Here is a 26236-nt window from a genome sequence, read left to right as displayed (position 1 = left end):
GCTGGAGGGCATTTGGGAGGGTGGCCTAAATGGGTGATGGACATTAAGGAGGGCACTTGTGATGAGCACTGGGTGTTATATATAAATGATGAATCACTAAATTCTCCTCCTAAAACCAATATTACACTATATGTTACCTAGAATTTAAATAAAAACTTGAAACATACAAAGAATTGTTAAATACTCTGTATCAATGATAGATTAATTACACTATTGTTCAAAGCAAGGGGTGATGAAATAAATAAATTCCAAATCCATTTGAGGTGTGACTTTATAAGGAGACTTCATCATCATCAGGAGAGATGACTTTGGCAACTGAAAGCAGACCTCCAGCTGCCAGTGGGAAAGTAAAAGTCCCTTTTGGTAGAGTGCATTGGTGAGGAATGATGGCACTGGTGTTGATTGGGCAAGTAGAATTTTTTTTTTTCTAGGTTCTGGGAAGAAGAGTCATCTTTACCACAGCAGAACTCACTTACCCCAAGGTCTTCAGAGAGCTATTTTTTCTCAAGTTTTTATTTTAATTCCAGTTAGTTTACAGTATTGGTTTCAGGTGTAGAATTTAGTGATTCATTACTTACATACAAAACCTAGTGCTCATCACAACAAATGCCCTCCTTAATCACCATCACCTACTTAATCCATCTGTGCCCCCTCCAGTAACTCTAAGTTTGTTGTCTACAGTTAAGAGTCTGTGAAACTAAAAGGAATTTATATAAAAATGTAAATATATATATACATGTATATGCATATGTGTGTGTGTATATATATATATATGTGTGTGTGTGTGTATATGTGTGTGTGTGTGTGTGTGTGTGTGTGTGTGTGTATATCTCCTAGAATCAATTATGAAAACAAAAGAACCCAAAAGAACATGTCCGAAGGACTTGAATGGGCAATTAATTCCAAAAGAAGTCTGAAGTGCCAAAAAGTATGAGAAAATATGCAGAACTGTGTTATAATCAGGAAAATAAAAATTGAAACCATGAAGACATATCATTATATACCCAATAACTTAATAAAAATTTTGAAGTCTAATGGAATTAGACTCAGGCAATGAGAACTCATTGCACTGTATGAAAATTAGAAAATCTCTATGAAAATGGGTTTGAGGTTACAGAGCAAAGTTTCAAGATATGCTTTATTTTTTTTTTTATTTAAAGATTTTTATTTATTTATTTGATAGACAGAGAGAGATCACAAGTAGACAGAGAGGCAGGCAGAGAGAGAGAGGGGGAAGCAGGCTCCCCGCTGAGCAGAGAGCCTGATGTGGGGCTCGATCCCAGGACCCTGAGATCATGACCTGAGCCGAAGGCAGAGGCTTAAACCACTGAGCCACCCAGGTGCCCTCAAGATATGCTTTCTTATAGCAAACAATTCTACCCCTGAACACCAAATCCATAGAAATATATTCACAAGTTTAAGAGTATATATCCAAGATACGTCTACGAATGTGCATAACAGTTTTGCTCATAATGGTCTAAAAATGGAAAGAGACCACAATGGATTTTCAGATATTCATTAGGTAAAAACAATACAGAAATATATAGAGATAAACTACAACTACGTGTAATGACAAGAACGAATAACACAAACAGAATGTTGGATATAAGAATCAAGAAAAGACTTTGGTGAGTGCTGTGAAGTGTGTAAACCTGGCAATTCACAGACCTGTACCCCTGGGAATAAAAATACATGTTTATAAAAAAATAAAATAAATAAAAAAATTAATTAAAAAAATTTTGAAAAAAAAAAGAATCAAGAAAAGAGAATATATGAAATACTGAGTCTACTCATAAACTGAAATATTGGAAAAACTCAATTATGTTATTTAAGGATACACATAGTGATAAAATAATACTTAAAATCTAAAGAAATGAGTACCATAAAATTCAAACTAATGGTTATGCTACTGAGAAAGGAAGTTGGGGATGTGTGAGGGAGAAGTATGTGGGGTGGCTAGGATGCTTGATATGTTATATTTCTTGACTGTAGTAAGGGTTGTTTCCTTTAAAATAATTCACTAAACTAGCCTTGTGTTTTATGGAGTTTTTATATGTCTCCTTTGTTTTGCTATAAAACAATAATTAAAAATACATTAAGGTAATTTCACTCCTCTCTAGCATAAATCTATTAGGAAGTTTTTATTGTGGATTAGAATAGCTCCTAACTTTGTCACATCTAAGTTTTTCTGCATTCTACTCTCAGCACTGGAGAGAAACACCTACTGAAGAAACTCTTATTCTCAATGTAGTTACCTTTATATAGCTACAAATTTACAGCTGTGAGCTCTGGATGTACACTCAATTATCTTGTTTTTTTTCCTACCAAAAATATATAAACATGGCAAATAAAACTATAGAAAAGTCATTTCTGCAGAGGCTTTTATTTTCTCCTTGAGAAAGTTAGTGAACCAGTAGTTCATAAAATATCCTTTATTGGCACTCCTACTTTTACATGTGATTTGTAGCATAGAGTTAAGAGCTCATTTCCTGAAAACCATTTTCTACTTATTACATGACACATAGCATTTGAACTACTGTAATGTCACAGTTTAGACTTTTCCTCTTCCTATATGAAATGTATCAAAGCTCTTATTCTGATTTTGTGTCTGTTACAAGTTAAAAATCAAGCAGTTATTCATTATATAATTACTGAATTCACTACCTTATACAAATTATCATTATAATGAATGGAAGATGATGCTAGTTCCCTAGGAAACCATTGGGTTACTTTTTTTGCTTTAAATTATTCTAAGGCATAATAGAATTTATTGCTTAATACTTCTGATAAGTACTTAAGGTAATTTAAATGCCTAATTCTCCCCACCCCATTCTCTTTCAAACTACAATACAGGCTTTAATTCATACTATAATCTTATGACATGGAGAAAAATCAAACAAAACTATAGTTACTTTAGGAAAAAACAGGTACCAATATGTCTGCTCTTACCTTGCGAATACCTCGGCCAAGCTCCTCTCCATAGTTGGTTCCAAGGATTTCAAAATGGACATTGGGATTTCCTCCATTCTCTCCAAATTCTAATTCTCCAGTCAACCCACTGACTCCACCCTAAAACAGTGAAAAGATATTGATGTAAGATTTCAGAAATAAAATAACAATAATAATACCAATGATAACAATAATAGTGAAGAGAAGAAGAAGGAGAAAAAGAAGAGACGGAGAAAGGAGAAGGAGGGAAAATACTATTTGCATCAACAAAATAAATATTTTATCAAGAGGACAATTATTAACAGAATTTTTTTTAAATAGGTACACATAATAAATAGGACAGCAATTGAAAGTTGACCTTGAGGATAACTTAATCCAATCTCATCCTCTTTACGAACAAGGGAATTTATACTCAAAGAGTCAAATGACTACTGAAATAGCACCATGGTAGAGATGAGACATAATTGCAGGCTAGGATTTTTGCTACCATATCCTGTGAAATGCATAGTTCCATTAGTCAGAAAACAAGATGCTTCTGGAGAGCATAAAACCTACTCTGGAGACAAGTTTTGACAATATTCTTTCTGTAGCACAATTCTATTCTAATTTGATCTAAAAATATATCTGGGAATCTTAAAAGTCATGGTTTCTAACTTATTGGAGATTTATTTTTTCTTTCTTCTTTAAATATCTTTTCCGAATTAAAAAAAAAAGTTAAAAAAGCTAAATTGGGCTTGAAATCTGTCTTTGCTCTTAATAGTAATGCTGGCTGTTGAGATTCATTGGGAATTTCCAAACTTCATCTTTCGTTCAACATGACAGATGTTCATTTCCCCAACAGATGGCAATGTAGGTCATACTTCTCTCTTTCTTGTTTACCACTCTTCTCTCAGCTTAGTTTATCAGTGTTCGCCTTATTTAGGATTTTACAAATTAAAACCATATTCCGAATCACTTCTATACTAAAGCATTTTAAGAGTTTCAGCTTGATAATCACACTTATTTGGAAAAGTTATCTCTGTAATTTGCTTCAATTATCACCTCTATGACATTGATACCCAACTATATCTCATTTTGCCATATCCTCTAATTCAACTTCTAGTCTTTTTTGGCAGGTTTCATGTTGTTTGCCAAGTCTTCTACTTCCTCTGTGCTTCTAGCCCATCATGTGACTCTACATTCATAACAGATATTCAATAAAAGCACTGATTAATCATTAATTTCAATATTTATTTCATTTTTGCAATAGCAATAATCAACAAAAACTAACCTCTGCATTATTTCTTAAGAAGCCAGCTTCTCATTTATTATATGGTTTTATTAATAAAAATATGCTGAATTTGGGATTTCAGGAAGAGTCAAGATGGCAGAGAAGTAGCAGGCTGAGACTACTTCAGCTAGCAGGAGATCAGCTAGATAGTTTATCTAAAGATTGCAAACACCTACAAATCCAATGGCAGATCAAAGAGAAGAAGAACAGCAATTCTAGAAACAGAAAAACAAGCACTTTCTGAAAGGTAGGACTGGCGGAGAAGTGAATCCAAAGCGACGGGAAGATAGACCCTGGGGGGAGGGGCCAGCTCCCGGCAAGCGGCGGAGCAACAGAGCACAAAATCAGGACTTTTAAAAGTCTGTGCCGCTGAGGGACATAGCTCCAGAGGCTAAACCGGGGTGAAGCCCACGCGGGGTCAGCATGGCCTCAGGTCCTGCAGGGCACAGAAGGATCGAAGGTGTCTGAGTGTCGCGGAGCTTATGGGTACTGGAACGGGAAAGCCGGCTACAGAGATAGAGCAGACAGTAAGCTCACAGCTTGGGGTTACCTTGAACCAGCCACAGGCTCGGTGAGCTCGGAGCGCGGCCAGAGGTCAGGCAGACGGGAGGAACTGGGCGCTGTTCTCTGAAGGCGCACTGAGGAGTGGGGCCCTGGGCTCTCGGCTCCTCCAGGCCGAGACCAGGAGGCCGCCATTTGTATTCCCGTCCTCTGGAACTCTACAGAAAGTGCTCAGGGAACAAAAGCTCCTGAAAGCAAACCCGAGCGGATTACTCAGCCCGGCCCCTGCTAAGGGCGGTGCAATTCCGCCTGGGGCAAAGACACTTGCGAATCACTACACCAGGCCCCTCCCCCAGAAGATCAACAAGAAATCCAGCCAAGACCAGTTCACCTACCAAGGAGTGCGGTTTCAATACCAAGGAGAGCAGCGGAATTCCAGAGGAGAAGAAAGCAAAGCACGGAACTCATGGCTTTCTCCCTGTGATATTTTTTAGTCTTGCAGTTAATTTAATTTTTTTCTTTTTCATTTTTTTTCCTCTTCTTCTGCTAAAATTTTTTTTTAACTTTTACCCTTTTCTTTTTTAACGTTTTTAAACTAGTTTATCTAATATATATATATTTTTTTCTTGTTTATATTTTTCTTTATTCGTTTTCTTTTTTTAATTCTTTTTTTTTCTTTCCTTTCTTTAGTTTTAAACCTCTTTTTATCCCCTTTCTCCCCCCTCATGATTTGGGATCTCTTCTGATTTGGTTAAAGCATATTTTCCTGGGGTTATTGCCACCCTTTTAGTATTTTACTTGCTCCTTCATAGACTCTTATCTGGACAAAATGACAAGGCGGAAAAATTCACCACAAAAAAAAGAACAAGAGGCAGTACCAAAGGCTAGGGACCTAATCAATACAGACATTGGTAATATGTCAGATCTAGAGTTCAGAATGACAATTCTCAAGGTTCTAGTCTGGCTCGAAAAAGGCATGGAAGATATTAGAGAAACTCTCTCGGGAGATATAAAAGCCCTTTCTGGAGAAATAAAAGAACTAAAATCTAACCAAGTTGAAATCAAAAAAGCTATTAATGAGGTGCAATAAAAAATGGAGGCTCTCACTGCTAGGATAAATGTGGCAGAAGAAAGAATTAGCGATATAGAAGACCAAATGACAGAGAATAAAGAAGCTGAGCAAAAGAGGGACAAACAGCTACTGGACCACGAGGGGAGAATTCGAGAGATAAGTGACACCATAAGATGAAACAACATTAGAATAATTGGGATTCCAGAAGAAGAAGAAAGAGAGAGGGGAGCAGAAGCTATACTGGAGAGAATTATTGGGGAGAATTTCCCCAATATGGCAAAGGGAATGAGCATCAAAATTCAGGAGGTTCAGAGAATGCCCCTCAAAATCAATAAGAATAGGCCCACACCCCGTCACCTAATAGTAAAATTTAGAAGCCTTAGTGACAAAGAGAAAATCCTGAAAGCAGCCCGGGAAAAGAAGTCTGTAACATACAATGGTAAAAATATTAGATTGGCAGCTGACTTATCCACAGAGAGCTGGCAGGCTAGAAAGAGCTGGCATGATGTTTTCAGAGCACTAAACGAGAAAAACATGAAGCCAAGAATACTATATCCAGCTAGGCTGTCATTGAAAATAGAAGGAGAGATTAAAAGCTTCCAGGACAAACAAAAACTGAAAGAATTTGCAAACACCAAACCAGCTCTACAGGAAATATTGAAAGGGGTCCTCTAAGCAAAGAGAGAGCCTACAAGTGGTAGATCAGAAAGGAACAGAGACCATATACAGTAACAGTCACCTTACAGGCAATACAATGGCACTAAATTCATATCTCTCAATAGTCACCCTGAATGTTAATGGGCTAAATGCCCCAATCAAAAGACACAGGGTGTCAGAATGGATAAAAAAACAAAACCCATCTATATGTTGCCTCCAAGAAACTCATTTTAAGCCCGAAGACACCTCCAGATTTAAAGTGAGGAGGTGGAAAAGAATATACCATGCTAATGGACATCAGAAGAAAGCAGGAGTGGCAATCCTTATATCAGATCAATTAGATTTTAAGCCAAAGACTATAATAAGAGATGAGGAAGGACACTATATCATACTCAAAGGGTCTGTCCAATAAGAAGATCTAACAATTTTAAATATCTATGCCCCCAACATGGGAGCAGCCAACTATATAAACCAATTAATAACAAAATCAAAGAAACACATTAACAATAATACAATAATAGTAGGGGACTTTAACACTCCCCTCACTGAAATGGACAGATCCTCCAAGCAAAAGATCAGCAAGGAAATAAAGGCCTTAAACGACACACTGGACCAGATGGACATCACAGATATATTCAGAACATTTCATCCCAAAGCAACAGAATACACATACTTCTCTAGTGCACACGGAACATTCTCCAGAATAGATCACATCCTCGGTCCTAAATCAAGACTCAACTGGTATCAAAAGATTGGGATCATTCCCTGCATATTTTCAGACCACAATGCTCTGAATCTAGAAATCAACCACAAGAGGAAGTTTGGAAAGAACCCAAATACATGGAGACTAAACAGCATCCTTCTAAAGAATGAACGGGTCATCTGGGAAATTAAAGAAGAATTGAAAAAAATCATGGAAACAAATGATAATGAGAATACAACGGTTCAAAATCTGTGGGACACAACAAAGGCAGTCCTGAGAGGAAGATATATAGCGGTACAAGCCTTTCTCAAGAAACAAGAAAGGTCTCAGGTACCCAACCTAACCCTACACCTAAAGGAGCTGGAGAAAGAACAAGAAAGAAACCCTAAGCCCAGCAGGAGAAGAGAAATCATAAAGATCAGAGCAGAAATCAATGAAATAGAAACCAAAAAAACAATAGAACAAATCAACGAAACTAGGAGCTGATTCTTTGAAAGAATTAATAAAATAGATAATCCCCTGGCCAGACTTATCAAAAAGAAAAGAGAAAGGACCCAAATAAATAAAATCATGAATGAAAGAAGAGAGATCACAACTAACACCAAAGAAATACAAACTATTATAAGAACATACTGTGAGCAACTCTACGCCAATAAATTTGACAATCTGGAAGAAATGGATGCATTCCTAGAAACATATAAACTACCACAACTGAACGAGGAAGAAATAGAAAGCCTGAACAGACCCATAACCAGTAAGGAGATTGAAACAGTCATTAAAAATCTCCAAATGAACAAAAGCCCAGGGCCAGACGGCTTCCCGGGGGAATTCTACCAAACATTTAAAGAAGAACTAATTCCTATTCTCCTGAAACTGTTCCAAAAAATAGAAATGGAAGGAAAACTTCCAAACTCATTTTATGAGGTCAACATCACCTTGATCCCAAAACCAGACAAGGATCCCATCAAAAAAGAGAGCTATAGACCAATATCCTTGATGAACACAGATGCGAAAATTCTCACCAAAATACTAGCCAATAGGATTCGACAGTACATTAAAAGGATGATTCATCACGACCAAGTGGGATTTATTCCAGGGCTGCAAGGTTGGTTCAACATCCGCAAATCAAACAATGTGATACAACACATCAATAAAAGAAAGAACAAGAACCATATAATACTCTCAATAGATGCTAAAAACGCATTTGACAAAGTACAGCATCCCTTCCCAATCAAAACTTTTCAAAGTGTAGGGATAGAGGGCACATGCCTCAATATTATCAAAGGCATTTATGAAAAGCCCACCACAAATATCATTCTTTTTTTTTTTTTAATTTCTATGGAACACAAAGACATTTTGTGTTTCTTTTTTTTTTTTTTTAAGATTTTTTTATTTATTTGACAGAGAGAGAGAGGGATGACAAGTAGGCAGAGAGGCAGGCAGAGAGACAGAGGGGGAAGCAGGCTCCCTGCTTTCGAGCAGAGAGCCTGATGCGGGACTCGATCCCAGGACCCTGAGATCATGACTTGATCTGAAGGCAGAGGCTTAACCCACTGAGCCACTCAGGCGCCCCCACAAATATCATTCTCAATGGAGAAAAACTGAAAGCTTTTCCGCTAAGGTCAGGAACATGGCAGGGATGTCCATTATCACCACTGCTATTCAACATAGTACTAGAAGTCCTAGCCTCAGCAATCAGACAACAAAAGGAAATTAAAGGCATCCAAATCGGCAAAGAAGAAGTCAAACTCTCACTCTTCGCAGATGATATGTTACTATATGTGGAAAACCCGAAAGACTCCACTCCAAAACTGCTAGAACTTGTACAATAATTCAGTAAAGTGTCAGGATATAAAATCAATGCACAGAAATCAGTTGCATTTCTCTACACCAACAACAAGACAGAAGAAAGAGAAATTAAGGATTCAATCCCATTTACAATTGCACCCCAAACCATAAGATACCTAGGAATAAACCTAACCAAGGAGGCAAAGAATCTATACTCAGAAAACTATGAAGTACTCATGAAAGAAATTGAGGAAGCCACAAAGAAATGGAAAAATGTTCCATGCTCCTGGATTGGAAGAATAAATATTGTGAAAATGTCTATGCTACCTAAAGCAATCTACACATTTAATGCAATTCCTATCATATTACCATCCATCTTTTGCAAAGAAATGGAACAAATAATCCTAAAATTTATATGGAACCAGAAAAGACCTCGAATAGCCAAAGGAATATTGAAAAAGAAGGCCAACATTGGTGGCATCACAATTCTGGACTTCAAGCTCTATTACAAAGCTGTCATCATCAAGACTGCATGGTACTGGCACAAAAACAGACACATAGATCAATGGAACAGAATAGAGAGCCCAGAAATAGACCCTCAACTCTATGGTCAAGTAATCTTCGACAAAGCAGGAAAGAATGTCCAATGGCAAAAAGACAGCCTCTTCAATAAATGGTGCTGGGAAAATTGGACAGCCACATGCAGAAAAATGAAATTGGACCATTTCCTTACACCACACACGAAAATAGACTCAAAATGGATGAAGGACCTCAATGTGCGAAAGGAATCCATCCAAATCCTTGAGGAGAACACAGGCAGCAACCTCTTTGACCTCAGCCACAGTAACATCTTCCTAGGAACATCGCCAAAGGTAAGGGAAGCAAGGGCAAAAATGAACTATTGGGATTTCATCAAGATCAAAAGCTTTTGCACAGCAAAGGAAACAGTTAACAAAACCAAAAGACAACTGACAGAATGGGAGAAGATATTTGCAAACGACATATCAGATAAAGGACTAGTGTCCAAAATCTATAAAGAACTCAGCAAACTCAACACCCAAAGAACAAATAATCCAATCAAGAAATGGGCAGAGGACATGAACAGACATTTCTGCAAAGAAGACATCCAGATGGCCAACAGACACATGAAAAAGTGCTCCATATCACTCGGCATCAGGGAAATACAAATCAAAACCACAATGAGATATCACCTCACACCAGTCAGAATGGCTAAAATTAACAAGTCAGAAAATGACAGATGCTGGCGAGGATGCGGAGAAAGGGGAACCCTCCTACACTGTTGATGGGAATACAAGCTGGTGCAACCACTCTGGAAAACAACATGGAGGTTCCTCAAAATGTTGAAAATAGAACTGCCCTATGACCCAGCAATTGCACTACTGGGTATTTACCCTAAAGATACAAACGTAGTGATCCAAAGGGGCACGTGCACCTGAATGTTTATAGCAGCAATATCTACAATAGCCAAACTATGGACAGAACCTAGATGTCCATCAACAGATGAATGGATCAAGAAGATGTGGTATATATACACAATGGAATACTATGCAGCCATCAAAAGAAATGTAATCTTGCCATTTGCGATGACGTGGATGGAACTAAAGTGTATCATGCTTAGCGAAATAAGTCAAGTGGAGAAAGGCAACTGTCATATGATCTCCCTGATATGAAGAAGTGGTGATGCAACATGGGGGCTTAAGGGGGTAGGAGAAGAATAAATGAAACAAGGTGGGATTGGGAGGGAGAAAAACCTTAACTGACTCTTGATCTCGCAAAACAAACTGAGGGTTGCTGGGGGGAGGGGCGTTGGGGGGGTGGGGTTGTGGACATTGGGGAGGGTATGTGCTTTGGTGAGTGCTGTGAAGTGTGTAAACCTGGTGATTCACAGACCTGTACCCCTGGGATTAAAAATATATTATATGTTTATAAAAAATTAAAAATTAAAAAAAATATGCTGAATTTGATATGTCCATATGTTCTCCTCATACGTGAGCTAGCAGTCAATAGCATGGATTTTGGAGTCAGACTACCAGTATTTGTTAATGGTATCAGAATCTACTTGCTGGTAAACCTAAGTCACTGAATTTCTCTATACCCCAATTCTACATCTATTAAATAGCAAAATAATACTGCCTACCCCAGAACACTATTATGTGTCTTAGAATACCATACCCATAAAGGATATAGAAGAGAGCTTGAAGAGTGGTGAGAGCTTAATTACTATCATCATCATCACCATTATCTACATGATTATTTCATTCCTTAATTTCAAAGACTTCCTAGTTTTGCCACAAATTATAGACATGCTCTTGGTCTTTTTCAACTAGTTTATTAGGGTTGCAAAATTGCAGCATATGTTTGAATATTTACATGGCTTTGGGAAATGTTTTTGCAAATTTTGATTCAGTTACATTTCATTGATTACTATTTGGGGAAGAAAGTGTTAAAGCAGCTGGTCTAAGATTCATTAACTTGTTTTACTGTTATGTGTGTTGTGAGAAGTGTGGGTGTGGGTCAGGAGCAGAAAAAAAGAAAGGTCAGTCAGTCTAATGTCCTTATCAACTAGAACTCCAGGTAGAGACTAGTAATATTTAATAGGAAGAAGAGTCCTTATCTATAAAAGCCCTTAGCAGGATGTACTCTGCTAAAGACTTATTGTAGTAAATAAGCAGAATCTGTAGATTAATGGCTTATGGCACATCCAAAAATGTATTGAAGCTTTACACTTTCTAGAGTAAAATTGGAGACATTTAATAATGTAAATGCTCTCTGTTGTATGAGGTAAACTGATAGAACCTTCTTTGGAGACAGAATGCATGTATCCAATGTGCAAAGAAAGGATTCAGAGAGTCATGCAAAATGCCCTACAATCTCTCTCCTCTGTGCCTCTTGATTTCCTGTGCCTTTGATACGGGTAAATGAACCTATTATTGCATGTCAATTTGATCCTATATGTTCATTCAGTATTAACATCTCAAGAAATCCAGTTATCACTCTAGAATGTAAAGTCTGGGGTTAAGTACAGTGGATCTTATTATCATTAGTATCTCCAAATAGCAAATACTGTAGGAATTTGACTCACAAATATAGCTTATATATTTTTTTAAGACTTTATTTATTTGACAGAGAAAGACACAGCGAGAGAGGGAACACAAGCGGGGGAAATGGGAGAGGGCGAAGCAGGCTTTCCACCAAGCAGGGACCCCAAAGTGGGCTCAATCCCAGGACCCTGAGATCATGACGGGAGCCCAAGGCAGATGCCTAATGACTGAGCCCCCCAGGCACTCCCAAATACAGCTTATATTTCTAAACCCAAGTTCAAACTACCAGTATACCAAAATCTTCTATTGGAGATTTTCTTGTCCACATTCATACCTCCACCCAGCCTAATAATATCTCTTAATTTTATCAGTTTAAATTTCTGTCTTAGTGCTTAGGGAAAAACAAGATATTATATATCAATATGATCGCTACATTGCAAAAATGCTATACTCCTGAAATTTTTAAACATTTGAACACTAGATTGTTTGGCACTAAATTATTATTATTCCCAGTCAATACTCATATGGCTGCTCCAGGCCAAAGTTTTGATCCATAGCTTGTGTTGGTAACTCAGTCTACTTACACTGTGTACAAGGTACCAAAAAAACAAAGAAACAGACCAAAACAAAACAAAACAAAACAAAAAAACATAAATCAGGGAAACTGCGCTTGGTTAACTGTGGCCTCTACTTAACTTATTCACCTTTTTGACTCTGTAATTTGTCTTCTTTGTGTGATATTCTTAATGAGCCGTTAGCATTGGTAATCAGTAAAGCCTTCCCTTATGAAGATACAAGGGATGCTTGAGAGGTTGGTATTTCAAGCAAATAAGCTCTATCTCCAGCCTCTTGTTATTTGCCCTCAACTTAACCTCTCTGATTTTTGATTGCCTAGGACTATTCCCATGTTTTTGAGCTTTTTATTTTGTTTTCTTTTTTTCATCTATCCTCAGATCAACTTCGAAAACCGAGCCTTGATGAAAATATGTGCTGGCCAGGTGGTAATGAGCAGTCATTATCTTTGTACATGCACAGTTGCATTTTTTTATCTCTTGGTGATGTAGCAGATTCTAAACAAAACAAGCTAATGGGACATTGATAGTGTGAATGACACATACAAGTAATTTCTAAACGTCCTTTAAATTGACAGTAAAAATTGCTGCCGGAGTAAACCTTTTTTAAAATACCAAGTAAAATTGGTCTTGATTTCATTCCACCTAATCTATGTCGAAATGCCAGTGGATATCAAATATAGAATGGAGAAAGAGAGAAAAATAAAATGAGGAGAATCGAAGGTTGGGAATAATTTACCATTAGATAATCAGTTTCTCAAAAGGCAAAAGTTTGCTGTTCCTCTACAGAGAGGATAAGCTGGGAAAAACAAAATGAAGAAGAGAAAATATTTACTAAGATCTATTCCTCTCTTTTATGAGGCTGCAGGACGTTTCCCTATGCTTGAACTGCACAGTAACTTAGAGATACTTTGGAGGATCATATGGAACATCAAATATTTATGACACTCGTCTAATTTCCTTATACATACTTCTAGGTTCCTTGCAGCTTGCAGACATGCTTGGTAATCAAGAACAACCTGTTAAATAAACATGAGCCCAGAAAGGCAGAAAACACACTGAAAGATGCCAGACTCAGTGGTGTACCCTGGTGGCCTCATGTTTCATAAGTTAATTTCAGAGAGAAAAATCTCTGACAGAGGAAATATTACATTTTTAGCCAGAAAAAAATATAATGGCGGCTATATACTACATTATAAGATGAAGAAAACCACAAAAAATAAAAACAAAAGAAACTTCATTTGTGTGAAATGTTTAGGAAAAACTAAAATTGCCATGACATTTATATGTGTATATATATGCATACACATGTGCATATGTATATTTGCCAGTACACATATACATTAAAATATTCATTCATAATAGATGCTTTCAGCAAACCAAGAAGTAAATAGGATATTGCTAGTATTTTGATCATGTTATCTATATCTTAGATATAGAGGTACAGATGACAAGTTATTTGAGGAACCTGAACTGAAATCTCTATCCTGTTCTTCATACTTCTTCCTCTAGACTATATAAACTGTGTGCCCAATATAATATATGTATATCACAGTGGATTGCTCAAAAATGTATGTTGAACTGAAATAAGTTAAAATTTATACCATTTTACCCACTTGGTGATTCAAATGCCCTGAAGCTGGAGTATACGTTGACATGTCCACAAGAGTCACTATTCTAAGGGCATAGATGGCATTTTACAAGCTCTAGTAACAAAAAAGTTTATTTGCAAATATTATTGCAAAACACTATATTATATTCAAAGTCAGTACTGTTACTGGTAAGTCAGATGATATTTTCCTAAATTATCTCTCTGTCCTTCAGGTTTATAAATTATAAATGGTACGTGGTACTTAACCCCAAAAACAAAGTAATATGTTTCCATTCCTGTAAGTATACAAATTAAATAGCAACAATAGCCCCAATTTATTAGAGTTATTTTTCTCTAAGCCAGAAGCCTAGAATCTTCTCTTCTCCCCTGCACATTTATGTTAAATGTCAAATCTTGTTTTAATCACCGAAATATCTCTCAAAAACATCTACTTCTATCCATCCCTAAGACCAACACCGTTGCCTTGGTTTCCTTTGAGTTGGAACACCAGCCTCTTAAGTGTCATTCTCTCATCCAGTCTGTCTTGGTCCAATAGCAGGTGCAGAATGAATTCTCCACTTGGCAGCACTGAATAACCTAATTTTGTCACCCCTACCCTCCCTGGCCCTGCATTTAAAATACCTCAGTAGCTCAACCTTATCCCTTGGATAAAGTTTAGGAACTTAAACATGGTTTACAAAAGTTTTCCTGGTCTTTCTCTGTCTGTTTTATTTTAGCTAATAAGGAACCAAGTCACCAAGTCCCTATTCTACCTCTCTTCTAGCCAACCCCATCTTATTTCAGATGCCTACATGTGCCAAGCACTTTTTCCTCCAAGCCGGAGAATATTCTGTTGCTCTTGCGTGAGGCATCCTTCCTTCCCCATTCCTGAAGTACTCTCCCTTTCTTTTCCTGGCTAGTAATCACTCACCTTAAACATTTTCACCTATCTGTCATTCTTATACCTAGGGAGGTCCCCCGGACATATATTTCCAGAACAGTTGGTTTCCCCTTTTGTAGAACTAACCACACTTGGAATTATTTTTGATATTTCTATTTTCCTTCCTTATTCTGTGCTCACACAGTACAGCATATGGTAGTACTCAGTAAATATTTGTTGAGTGAATACATTACCATATAAGAATTAAAGTAATTTTAGTATTTTTGCCATTTCAAAGAACACTTCTTTAGATATGAACATGGAGTTAGATCTCTTTTAGATAGGATAGGTATTGATACAAGAAAATGTATTGTTACTAAATGATTTGAGATACTAACATAAATATTGATATATTCAATTTTACTACATTTAGTATTGAAAATAATCACCATAAAATATTTAGCAGAAACTGATCAATTAAGTCAATGCTGAAGTATTTGATTTAAGGATCTATCAAATCTTGATTGGCTTACTCACGTAGAGTACATACAAAATGTCAGTGTTTATATGTAATCACATATTTGAGTGTAGTATTTTTCTTAGTTTTTTTTTAATTAAACTAAAAGATATAAGCATATATTTTTTTTTTTTTTCTAAAACTCGGCTCTCATTTTGTTATCTCCATGCTCAAAAATTCTTTAGGGTCTTTTATTTACCTATAAAATAAATTCCTCAATCTCTTTCCAGTCTAGACTATTCCCTCTATGTATTTTATACACTCTGGTAAATTAATCAATTGTCATTATCCACATGATTTATTCCAACAGATATGGCAGCTAGAGTGCTCTCACCACTGAAATATCCTCCTCTCCATAGCTTTACCTATCTTAAACCTGTTAATTTTCAAGTTTCCATTAGTATGCTATCAGTTTCATACAAATGTTTCTAATGTGCTTTCTCTGTTTGGGGTCAAGTTCTCCAGGAAATAGCTCTGAAATGGGGATTTGTTTGTGTGCAGGAGGGTTACCTCAAGTGCTCCTAAGAAAAACACTTTCAAGGGAGTGCAAGAAAAGGGTGTGGGAAGGGAGAGGTTAAACAGTGATGGAAATACAGCAATGGCTTGGGTGATGCCTGGGGCTAGTCCCTGGGGAGGAGTAAAATAATTCTGGAGTTACAGCCTTTTGAGTCAAGGGACTCAGACCACTCTGCAGTGAGGGGTCGCTGTGTGTATGCAATTCCAGGAAGAGAGTGGAATGTCTCTCTGCCACACAGGGCATTTCCTGGACAGAGGCTCAGCTCTGTGCCTTCCTGGAAAAGAGTATCTCATCTGAGAAATGGGAATCTGAGTGTGTACCACTGCATGGTACATTCTTTCTAAGATTCCACAGTACCCTATTTTCACCACTTTGGGGGCCTCTTGTTGTCTCTCAAGGTAGAGGATAGCTTGCAGTATAATAATGCCAATATTCACTACTAGGCTCTAAATTCTTTTTTGGGTAATCACCCAAAAGTGTTTGAATAATACATTCCACACTACAGACAAGTGATAAATATCTGTTAAAAGAATGATAAATACATGAATGAGCACAGCGTACTCTTGGAAGCTGTCTCAACATTGATAGTAAGAAAAAATAGGAAATGATTGCCATTTAATTTTAGAACAAGTCTGTAAATAAAAATACTCTGCCCACATTGCTTGAATGTAATATTATTCCACAACCTAAGAATGGCGCTAGATCTGTATGGATTAAACTGATTTCTAAATGTCCCAGGGAAGTGGGTTTCAAACTGCGGTTCTAAGAACCAGTTGTAGTGGGAGTCCATCTATAGAGACCCTCCCCCACTTTCTTCCAGAGCAGCTCAGCTTTTGTTTTACTTATTTAGTTTAAAAGGCTTGAAAGCTTTCTTTAAGGCAGGTAACCTCAACAAATTTAAACTATACAACATGAAAACTCCTTACCAAAATGTATACTACAATTAAATGTAGGTTTTCATAAAACAGTAAAGATTGCATATGTGTGCTGATAAATTTCTGCCACAAGAGCTTTTAAAAATGCAGTCCATGCCTTTAGAATCATACCCTTGCAGACTCATCAATGCACACTCCAAATTCAAGGCATCTGAAAAAGGCACCTTGAAACTAAGATATTGTTTATGTAATATTTACACATAGCACTTATACCCTTGGTTTCTTGGTATGTGGCATTCCCTTTAGCCAAAGGGTTTTGGCAGTGGTGAATAAAATTATCACAATGAACAAGGAAAAGGGTATATAGTATGGTATACAGAACACAGAGTTAGAAGCCAAACAACTTGCTAATAAAACAAATTTGCATCGTAACTAACCCTTAATAAGTTGTTTAATTTTCCTAGAGGCTCAGCTTTCTCCATCTTAAAACTGGGGAAGGATTATTTTATTTTACCTTGCTACTATAAAACCGCATGAGTTAAATAAAAAAAAGCACAAAAATAATAAAAAAATAGAAAGATATATTCTTTACCTTGTTTAGAAATCTCTTTTCAAATAATACCTTTGATATACTTATAGCAAAACACTTGTGGCATATTTATTAAACCAAGATATTATTTATCATCAAAATTATACAAATTTAGAAGTAGAAGCTAAAGCAGTTAGTCAAGAACAGCTTTTATTTTATTATTTTTAAACTTCTCCCTGTCATTTATTTAGGGGAAAAGTTTTCTACAGTAGGATAAAGTGGCAGACATTAGCCTAGAATCCAATCATTTCCAACCATTAATTCCTGATCTTATAGTAGCCATGAGAACCAGCCTCTAGGAGGAATTATGTTTGAGTCCTATAACAGGGATAAAGGCTCTGATTAAGTCTTATCTCACATCACAAAAACTCCAAGTCGATGGATGCTTGCTATTAGAAAGTCTAGCACAAAAAACATGACCCAGACTGCCACCTTCAAAAAACACTGGCATTCTGCTATCTGTATATACCCACAGATTAAAAGCTCTGATGTTAAAAAAAAAAAAAGGTACTGCAAGAAAATAATTTCTATCATATATGCCATATATGTTGCCAATTGGCACTATGTTTTTACTCAAAATGTGGGGGGATAAATGAAAACACACACTTTATGAAAACATGCCCCTCCTAAGAAAATTGAACCCAAGTTAAAACATTTTTATGGAGTCAGATAATTATTTAAAAAATCTATTTCTGCTGATGGCAGCATGGCAGCCAATTGGCCTGTATGCCAAACATATATGGAACAAGTGCAATTCCCAAGTACAGACAAGAAGAACACACAGCACTACTCACGAAAGATTCAGAGCAAGCAAGCACTTTTCCCCATCACTGTAAGATGCCATCATCAGCTAAAGCACGCAGCCCGTCTTCAAACATATCTTTGGTCATTGCTATGTCAGATTGTCCCTGAATACCTTCAAAAAGTTGTATTTTAGAGTTGGTGTTTGCCCTTACATAAACTAAGTTAGCTAACCCTTCTCTCCATTTCGAGGAGGTGGAATTCATTTTTGTAGTAAGAAGATATTTCCATAGTTCAATCCAGTGGTTCTGCTAAGTGACTTAAGGATACCAGCTGTCCAGAGTATGCAGAAACCATTCCTCAGCTACTACTGAGCTTCTGATCTTACTCAAGTCTACATAAACCTGGATGAGAGCCTGGCAGGCTTGCTGGCTCAGCCAAGACATGACTGTGCTCGTAAGCATGTATGCTCATAAGCAATGGAGTTCTTCAATACTGTCACATTTGTGAACCCTTTCTCCACTTGCTCCTTGCTCTGGTAGTACAGAGCCACAAGGTGGTGAACCGGGTGCCTGTCAAAGGCTTCATCGTGAGAGTCCAGCATGAGGAAGATCAAATCGAGCCTTGATAATAACATGTGAGGTAACTGGATTATTACCAATAGCTGTTTTCTGTTGAGACTCAATAGAATTTGCTGCTGCCAGGATACAGGTGCATGCATTGAACTGACAAATAAGGGGTACCTGGGTGGCTCAGTGGGTTAAGCTGCTGCCTTCGGCTCGGGTCATGATCTCAGGGTCCTGGGATCGGGTCCTACATCGGGCTCTCTGCTCAGCGGGGAGCCTGCTTCCCTCACTCTCTGCCTGCCTCTCTGTCTACTTGTGATCTCTCTCTGTCAAATAAATAAATAAATAAAATCTTAAAAAGAATATTTGAACTGACAAATAATCCCAGCCTTCGAGATGGAGAGAGCCAACTGTCCCATGACAGTGCACAATGCTGGTCTCATATTTTCATTCATCTCAAACTTATAATACAGCAGATACTACTGTCACTTAGGTCAAAGGCGTCAGTCTTCAGGACCACCTGCCTTATCTCAGGGTCTTTTGCTACTTATACTGTGAAGTCAGTCCCAGGAGACTGGATCATACACATAATGCAGAGGCTGGGACGTACTGGTCCCAGGGTCACCACACATCAGGATTTGTTTTCAGCACAAAGTCTGTCCTTTGCCATGTGACTAAAATCTTTCTTTTTTCTAAGGAAGAGCTGAAGCAAGAGTCCCTTTTTAAAATCTTGATGTTCTTACATGCTTTGAGTGGAGACTGAAGCAATCGTTTCATAAATGCCTCGTTTTCCGTAGAGCTCCTTCAGCAATACCACACGCTTCTCTGAAAACAAGTTTCCATTCCGTATCTTCATCTGCTTCTTCATGCAGATGTTCTGCATCCATTTTCTGATAATAATTGCCGTCAATGTGGGTTTTGTAGACAGACTTCACATTACTCACTCTTGAATTGACTCAGTAAGAACAACTCAATCGATGTCTGTACTGTTTACTCTGTCCCCAGGTTGAACCTTGTCAACAAGATCATTGTGAGTAAAAAGGATGACAGCATGAAGCATCTGCCTTGCAGGCTTATTTTCTAGAAGACTGCTGATGTTTGATCCATCTGCTTGTCTGAGAACACAGAGTGATTGTGGGTCAGCATTCACCCATGTAGAGCTCAGAGATTCAGCCATGGTCCATCTCCACCAAGGCACTGTGGATGCATACCTGGCATTGCAAAAGGACTTCTGCATCTCACGAAGCAGGTGAGACATCCTAATCAACATGCCACTTATGGTGATAGACTGGTCAATGTCTTCTGAATTCAGGTTTCTCATGTAATTAGTCTTCAACACATTGAATGGTCCTACTTAAATCTGATGTTGTCTGATTGAATCTGGTAACTGTCAAAGAAGATCTCATTGACAGCCATGTTAAAAACTGGGATAACTTCTTGTGGGTGGTGGATGAGCCGTCTGTACAGATTTTTGTCAAATGACTTTATTCACAGTTTACACTTTAACATGCTTCCCCAATAACATGAATCACCCCATCATTGCATGTACAAACATCCAGCAATATCTATGACAACACTATCTTCTTTAGACACAGAGTCAATAAAATGTGAAGAAAACCCCCCAAGTTTTCTTCACATGTTGCCATATTTACATATGTTGCTCAAATCACAAGTTTGTGGCCTAGACGCTGCTCACTAGCCACTCTATCCTCTGTAACTAGCCTATCTTGCAAATTCCCCTACAGACCCTTCCATGTAGACCCCACATCAGGCTTCTATCTCATGGGTGTGCTGCTAACACCACAGCTTGGGGTTCCTTCCACCCAAGAGCTGGAAGCGTCCCATGTCAGTGGTGAATTAACATTAAAATCAAGATAAATAGTTGAAGGATGCATCAGAGGAGAACCGGAAACTAGTGTGTCCTATGTGGCAGGGTTGTGCAAGTCAGTTCTAAGCCAGGTTGGCATCAGCAACAGCTCTCCTTAGAGGTAGAATCCTTACATCTACACCTTTGAGATGGAGATGACCTGGCATCCTCACCTGGAGCAGGAACAGATGACCACCTCTGAGGTACATAAACTCTGGGGTATACCTGACAGGTCATTTCCCAGACAGCCTCAAGAATATGTTTTTTTTAAGTTCTTGAAAGTTTTAGAAAGATACAAAGTATTAGAATTAGGTGATAACATTAATTTTACTTGAGGACGAGATCAATGGCTACTTGAAAAAGACAAGGGAATAAACTATGAAGGAAGAAGTGAGAATCAGGAGTCAAGTTTCAAGGGTTGGTCAGCTCGATCACAAAATATGTCAAACATCAACAACTGCCCTACATACTTACAATATCTAGTTTGAAAACATAATGGAAATAAATTCGATTCATGATAATGTGTACAAATATGCACATACACAGAGACATACGTATTCAAAACTTTATAAAATTTTAAGTATAAAATATAATGCAAATAAGTATGAAGGACACTAGTCTTTACTGAGGGCTATAAAAAGGTGACTATGTGGATAGATACCATGTCCACAGATGGGAAGAGTCAGTATTTTAAAAATTATAAATCTCAAAGTGGATCTCTAGAAGTCATATAAATAGCAATGGCTTGGGGGTAACTGATAATACCTGGGAGAAATAAACACTTGAGAATTGACCACTATTTTTCAAAAAGAAGAGAAACGTGGAAGTACCTATTTTACAACTAATAAAATGCATTGTAAAGCTTCCATACAGCAGTTTCCTGGAAACTACCACTTCCCCCCTTATAAATGTACTGGACATTTACAGTATTTATATCAACTACATTGCTTCTTAATTTTTTTTTTTGTCTTACCTCCCCCCAAAAAGAATATAAATTAATTAAGGGACAGATCCTCATTCTTTCACTTGTCTCCTCACAGCGACTCAGAGGCTTTGTAAAGTATATATAGTATGCCCTTAATATAGACATGCAGTGGTTTCTTGAATGTAATTAAAAATTTTATCACTAGAATGTTCCCATTGTAATAAAGAGCCTGACCTCATTTGTGATATTTGGCTGCTGATTTCTTTCTAAGCTTTGGTCTCCCTTTCCCCTTTGGCTCCACATCTGGACATGCTGATCAAGAAAGCTCATTCTGCACCTGCTTCACTGAACCCAGTAGGAAATGTAAGTCTTAAAAATCTCTAGCCCAAGTAAATGGGAAATTTTCCCAGTCTCACTGACTGGCCACTAGCAAGACCTGGCCCACCCTTGCTGCTTGGGCTGAATTAGCCAGGACATCCCTGAGCCCATTCTGCTCTACTGGGAGTTCCTATATGAGTAGTAATGTTCTTTCAAATTTTCTTGGTACACGCAGTATTATCAATGACATCTGAATGAGATGACAAAAACACTCATATGAGGCAAAGTAATATGACTGGAAAAAAATGACTCCATTTTTGTTGAAATCAGTTTGAAATATGGGAAAACAAATAATGAAACTGAGCATGTGATTCTTGACCTCAGGGTTATATGTTCAAGCCCCACTGGGCTGAGTTTACTTAAAAAAAATAAGGAAACCAAATATATCTGCAATGATATATATCATTCAAAATTAGTCTCTAAATACATAGAATGGATATATTCCTTTAAAAGTGTCACTGGGCTGAAAGCTTACTGGGACGAATATACAAATATTCCCCCCCAAAATAAATGTCATAATTATTATATCTAAATTATTGTTTTGATTATACATTTTTCAACAGCATCATTTTGTATAATGAATTGCTCCATGAGAACCACCTACATATTATGGTGTCTCTCTTTCCCCTCCCACTAATACTTCCACTAAATAAGTATCTCCTAAGCAACCTCCCAAACTATTATCCTGCCTTTATATTCATTCAGAAGAATGAATCCCAGCCAAACCATGAATTAATAAATTGGCAGGATCAGAATCATGTTCAACAACTTCCCTTGGATTCATACCTGCCAAATCTCTACACAGATAGGGAGATCTTGGCAACACTTTGAGTTTAGATTTGACTTACTCATTTTTTAGTTGAAATATTTTATTCTGCCAATATATTCAATGCATTGAATTCTCAAGCACTTCTGTTGATAAGAGCCTAAATTCTCATTAAAGCGATTCTTTCACAAAGAGGAAACACACCAAGAGAAATATCCAGGCTAGTCTCCATTTGCAACATTTCCTTCTTCTCCTTCCTGGTTTCTTGTACAGCTCATTCACTTCTAATGATAAATTTTTAAATTTTTCTCTGGCTTTTCTAAAAAACGTTCATATTTCATTCAACTAGCTATTTCTCTTTTTGTTTCAGGAGAGAAAGGCAAACACATCAGAGAAAAAAAGGATGGGTAAAATAAGGAACATCAACTTCCAAGTGTCTGTCTTCTTTGTGTAAAGGGTACAAGAGAAATTTGTTTGTTTTATTAATCATTTCATTTTAAATCCAAGAAGCTGTGTGAGACAAACAGAAAATGCCAGCAAGGATGACATGACAAAGAGGCTAATAAACTGCAGAACGCGTATACCGTGGAGAGGAGCTAAGCACCATAAACTGCCTCCCGGGAACAGAGCACGTAGCTCAGCCAAAGCGGGTCACAGCCTGGCTAAACACCACGCTGACAGTGAGGAAGAAGAATGCACCAAATATCTCAAATAGTTCACGAAGGCTGAAAAATATTAACTGTTTATGAGTTTTATCTTTATCATATGATAAATTAAGGATCATCTCCTCTAATGTCGTACCATGTATCATGTATTCCAAAGACAGTGAAGTCTTGCACTTATTTTTTTCAGTTGATGGTGCATTTTTTTTTAAAGATTTTATTTATTTATTTGACAGACAGAGATCACAAATAGGCTGAGAAGCAGGCAGAGAAAGAGAGGAGGAAGCAGGCTCCCCACTGAGCAGAGAGCCCGATGTGGGGCTCAATCCCAGGTCTCTAGGACCATGACCTGAGCCGACGGCAGAGACTTTAACCCACTGAGCCACCCAGGTGCCCCTTGATGGTGCATTTTAAGGAAAAGAAAACCCCACCTATTTGTACTTGTGACAGGCACCAAAATAATCTTAGTATCCCTAATCCTAAAGGTATAACAAAGGCAGCTAAAAATAATTCAACCTAACTTTATATAATTCCCTGACGTGTAAGGAAGGGCTCCTTGTTTTATGCATGTATGTGACTTTCTGACGTTGTTTCTTTTAATATTTCATTTCTCTATTACACTGTCTTGCATCTTACATTGACAACAGTATTGGTGATGAGAAACATCCTTTTAAAAGATATCTCAACAAAAGACAACTTAATGTATCCCCTTTCCATGAAAATTAAGGAGAGTGAAACGTTAGCCACAAGTTACCTTCTTGATGGTCTCCAGCATGGATCGCCCTCCCTGCCAAGGCTTGGAGTTCTTTCTGATACACGACAAACTGGCCATGCTGTGCCATTTTCGGTCCTCCAGTTTCTTATGAAAAGCATTAGCAAGCAAAAGCACCGTGTCATATATGTAAAGGTTTGAAATCTGAAAAGACATTAGACAGTAATCATTAGAATCATTGATGCCTACCACTGAGAATAAGGGGAAAATCATCAGCTCGGCTACTTCCGTTCATGTCATAGATGGCTGGTTTACTGGGTTATTTATTAAGCAAAAGGTTTCTTTTTTTCATTTCCTGGGCAATTTCACCATTGACAATGAAGTCTTGTCTGATTGTATGCCTCAATTGCTTTCTCGGCTTATTTAGGTGTGAAAGGGAAGATAAAAAAGAAGTTTCGACAGAGGCGAGACTGTTAGTGTCAGACCTTTGAAAATCACTGGCCCTCATTTCTTTCTGAAGAGGTAAGGATCTAAGGGTTTCAGATTGGAAGGGCAAACTGAATAATACATTTTCTGAATATGTCAAGTTTTTGCATTCTGATTATTCAGATGGAGAAATATCAACTTGATCTTACATATAAAATGAGTGTCATAGGTGCAAGAAAAAGGAAGCGGCCATCTGTGTGTATGTGTCTCTCTATGGGGATTCGGTGATGAGAAAATGAGAGAACACAGTGCCATTCATAAACATTATAATTATCAAGGATCTATACAAACTTATCTAGGTATACAGAGGAATTGCAATTCAATAGCATGACAAATACCATAAACTATGAACTGTGGGTGAATATGTGTTATATATATTAATGCTTTCTTCTTCCAGAGTAATCATGTCATTATCTCCCTTCTATATAAATTGAAAAAATGAACTGAAAATTTTTGCTCTGATCTATTGCACTCTTACACTTAACTCGTGCCAGAAGTACTATTCATACTGTCAATTGCAGGAGGTGTTTATTTTTTGAAGATATTAGAAATTATTTAGGAAATATAAACACCAAGATACATCCAAAGTCAGTAAAAGATTTTAAATGGTATATTACTACTTCTCTGAAGGAAAAATAAAACACAAAGTAAAAAAATGAGAAATCACTATAGCTATGGAAGTTAAATTCATCTTAAAGCATTTGAGTCTCCTCAGATTTTTAAATATATCTTGTTATCACAGTTTTTTCCTGAAAACAAAGGTGACAATATGTTGATTGCCCTTTGTTTATAATTAATTATAATTAATTACTAAGGAATCTTATGAAATTGTCTTCAACCATCACAGAATGGCACTAAATTTCAACTATTGGGATGACAGTTTAATATTATGAAAAACTGTTAATAAGCACTTCCTAACAGTGCCTTGTGAGTTTTCTTTCATTACTAGGTGAATCTTAATCATTTGTTTTTGTTAAGTATCATTTTATATGCATAGTACTGAGGGAAGGCAGGCCTTTCTTTAAAGAGACATGGACATTAAGGGAGTCTTGTGATGGAATGAGCATTAGATATTATATGACTGATGAGTCACTGACCTCTACCTCTGAAACCAATAATATGTTATATGTTAATTAATTGAATTTAAATAAAATAAATAAGTAAAATGATGTGACTTGAAAGCAAAATAAAGAGGTACTACATATTCTCATGCACTATGTGAAATACCAGTTTGTTCTTTATAAGGAAATATTAGGACAGGCTACTCTCACCTTCACCTCCCTGAACCTCCCCTGTCTGATAATTACTAGAGAGAGTAGGGGACATGGATGACATCTGCAATGAATGAGGACTTGAAGATAAAAGTAGTTGATGACTCAAAATTCACTTTGAATTAGACTTTGAAGACCTGAACGGAACGGGAAACCTTTGGACATTTTCTCAATAATCTGTAATACTCTGGCCTCTTTTAACCTTTCCTTGCTTGGCTGCCTCAAACTTGCTTGCTCTTCACTCTCTAGCTCTCCTTGGCTTCTCCCTCTGGCTGACTGATTTAAAAAAAAAAAAAAAATATATATATATATATATATA

The 26236-nt window shown here is 37.2% G+C and overlaps 1 protein-coding gene across 5 annotated transcripts in view; it reads right to left on the bottom strand.

The window, feature by feature from the left end:
- The window catches only part of GRID2 (glutamate ionotropic receptor delta type subunit 2), a 1491890-nt gene that overhangs the window by 537635 nt on the left and 928019 nt on the right, over window positions 1-26236 (bottom strand). For all 5 annotated transcript variants that reach the window (XM_032332901.1, XM_032332902.1, XM_032332903.1 and 2 more), the window contains 2 exons: window positions 24203-24364; window positions 2950-3069 (listed from right to left, as the gene is read on the bottom strand). In XM_032332901.1, coding sequence (XP_032188792.1) covers window positions 2950-3069; window positions 24203-24364 — 282 coding nt within the window. The remainder of the gene's footprint in view (window positions 1-2949; window positions 3070-24202; window positions 24365-26236) is intronic.

This window comes from Mustela erminea, chromosome 2 (assembly GCF_009829155.1).
Source record: "Mustela erminea isolate mMusErm1 chromosome 2, mMusErm1.Pri, whole genome shotgun sequence".
In the NCBI taxonomy this organism is placed as follows: domain Eukaryota; kingdom Metazoa; phylum Chordata; class Mammalia; order Carnivora; family Mustelidae; genus Mustela; species Mustela erminea.
This window is presented reverse-complemented; position numbering and strand designations above follow the sequence as displayed.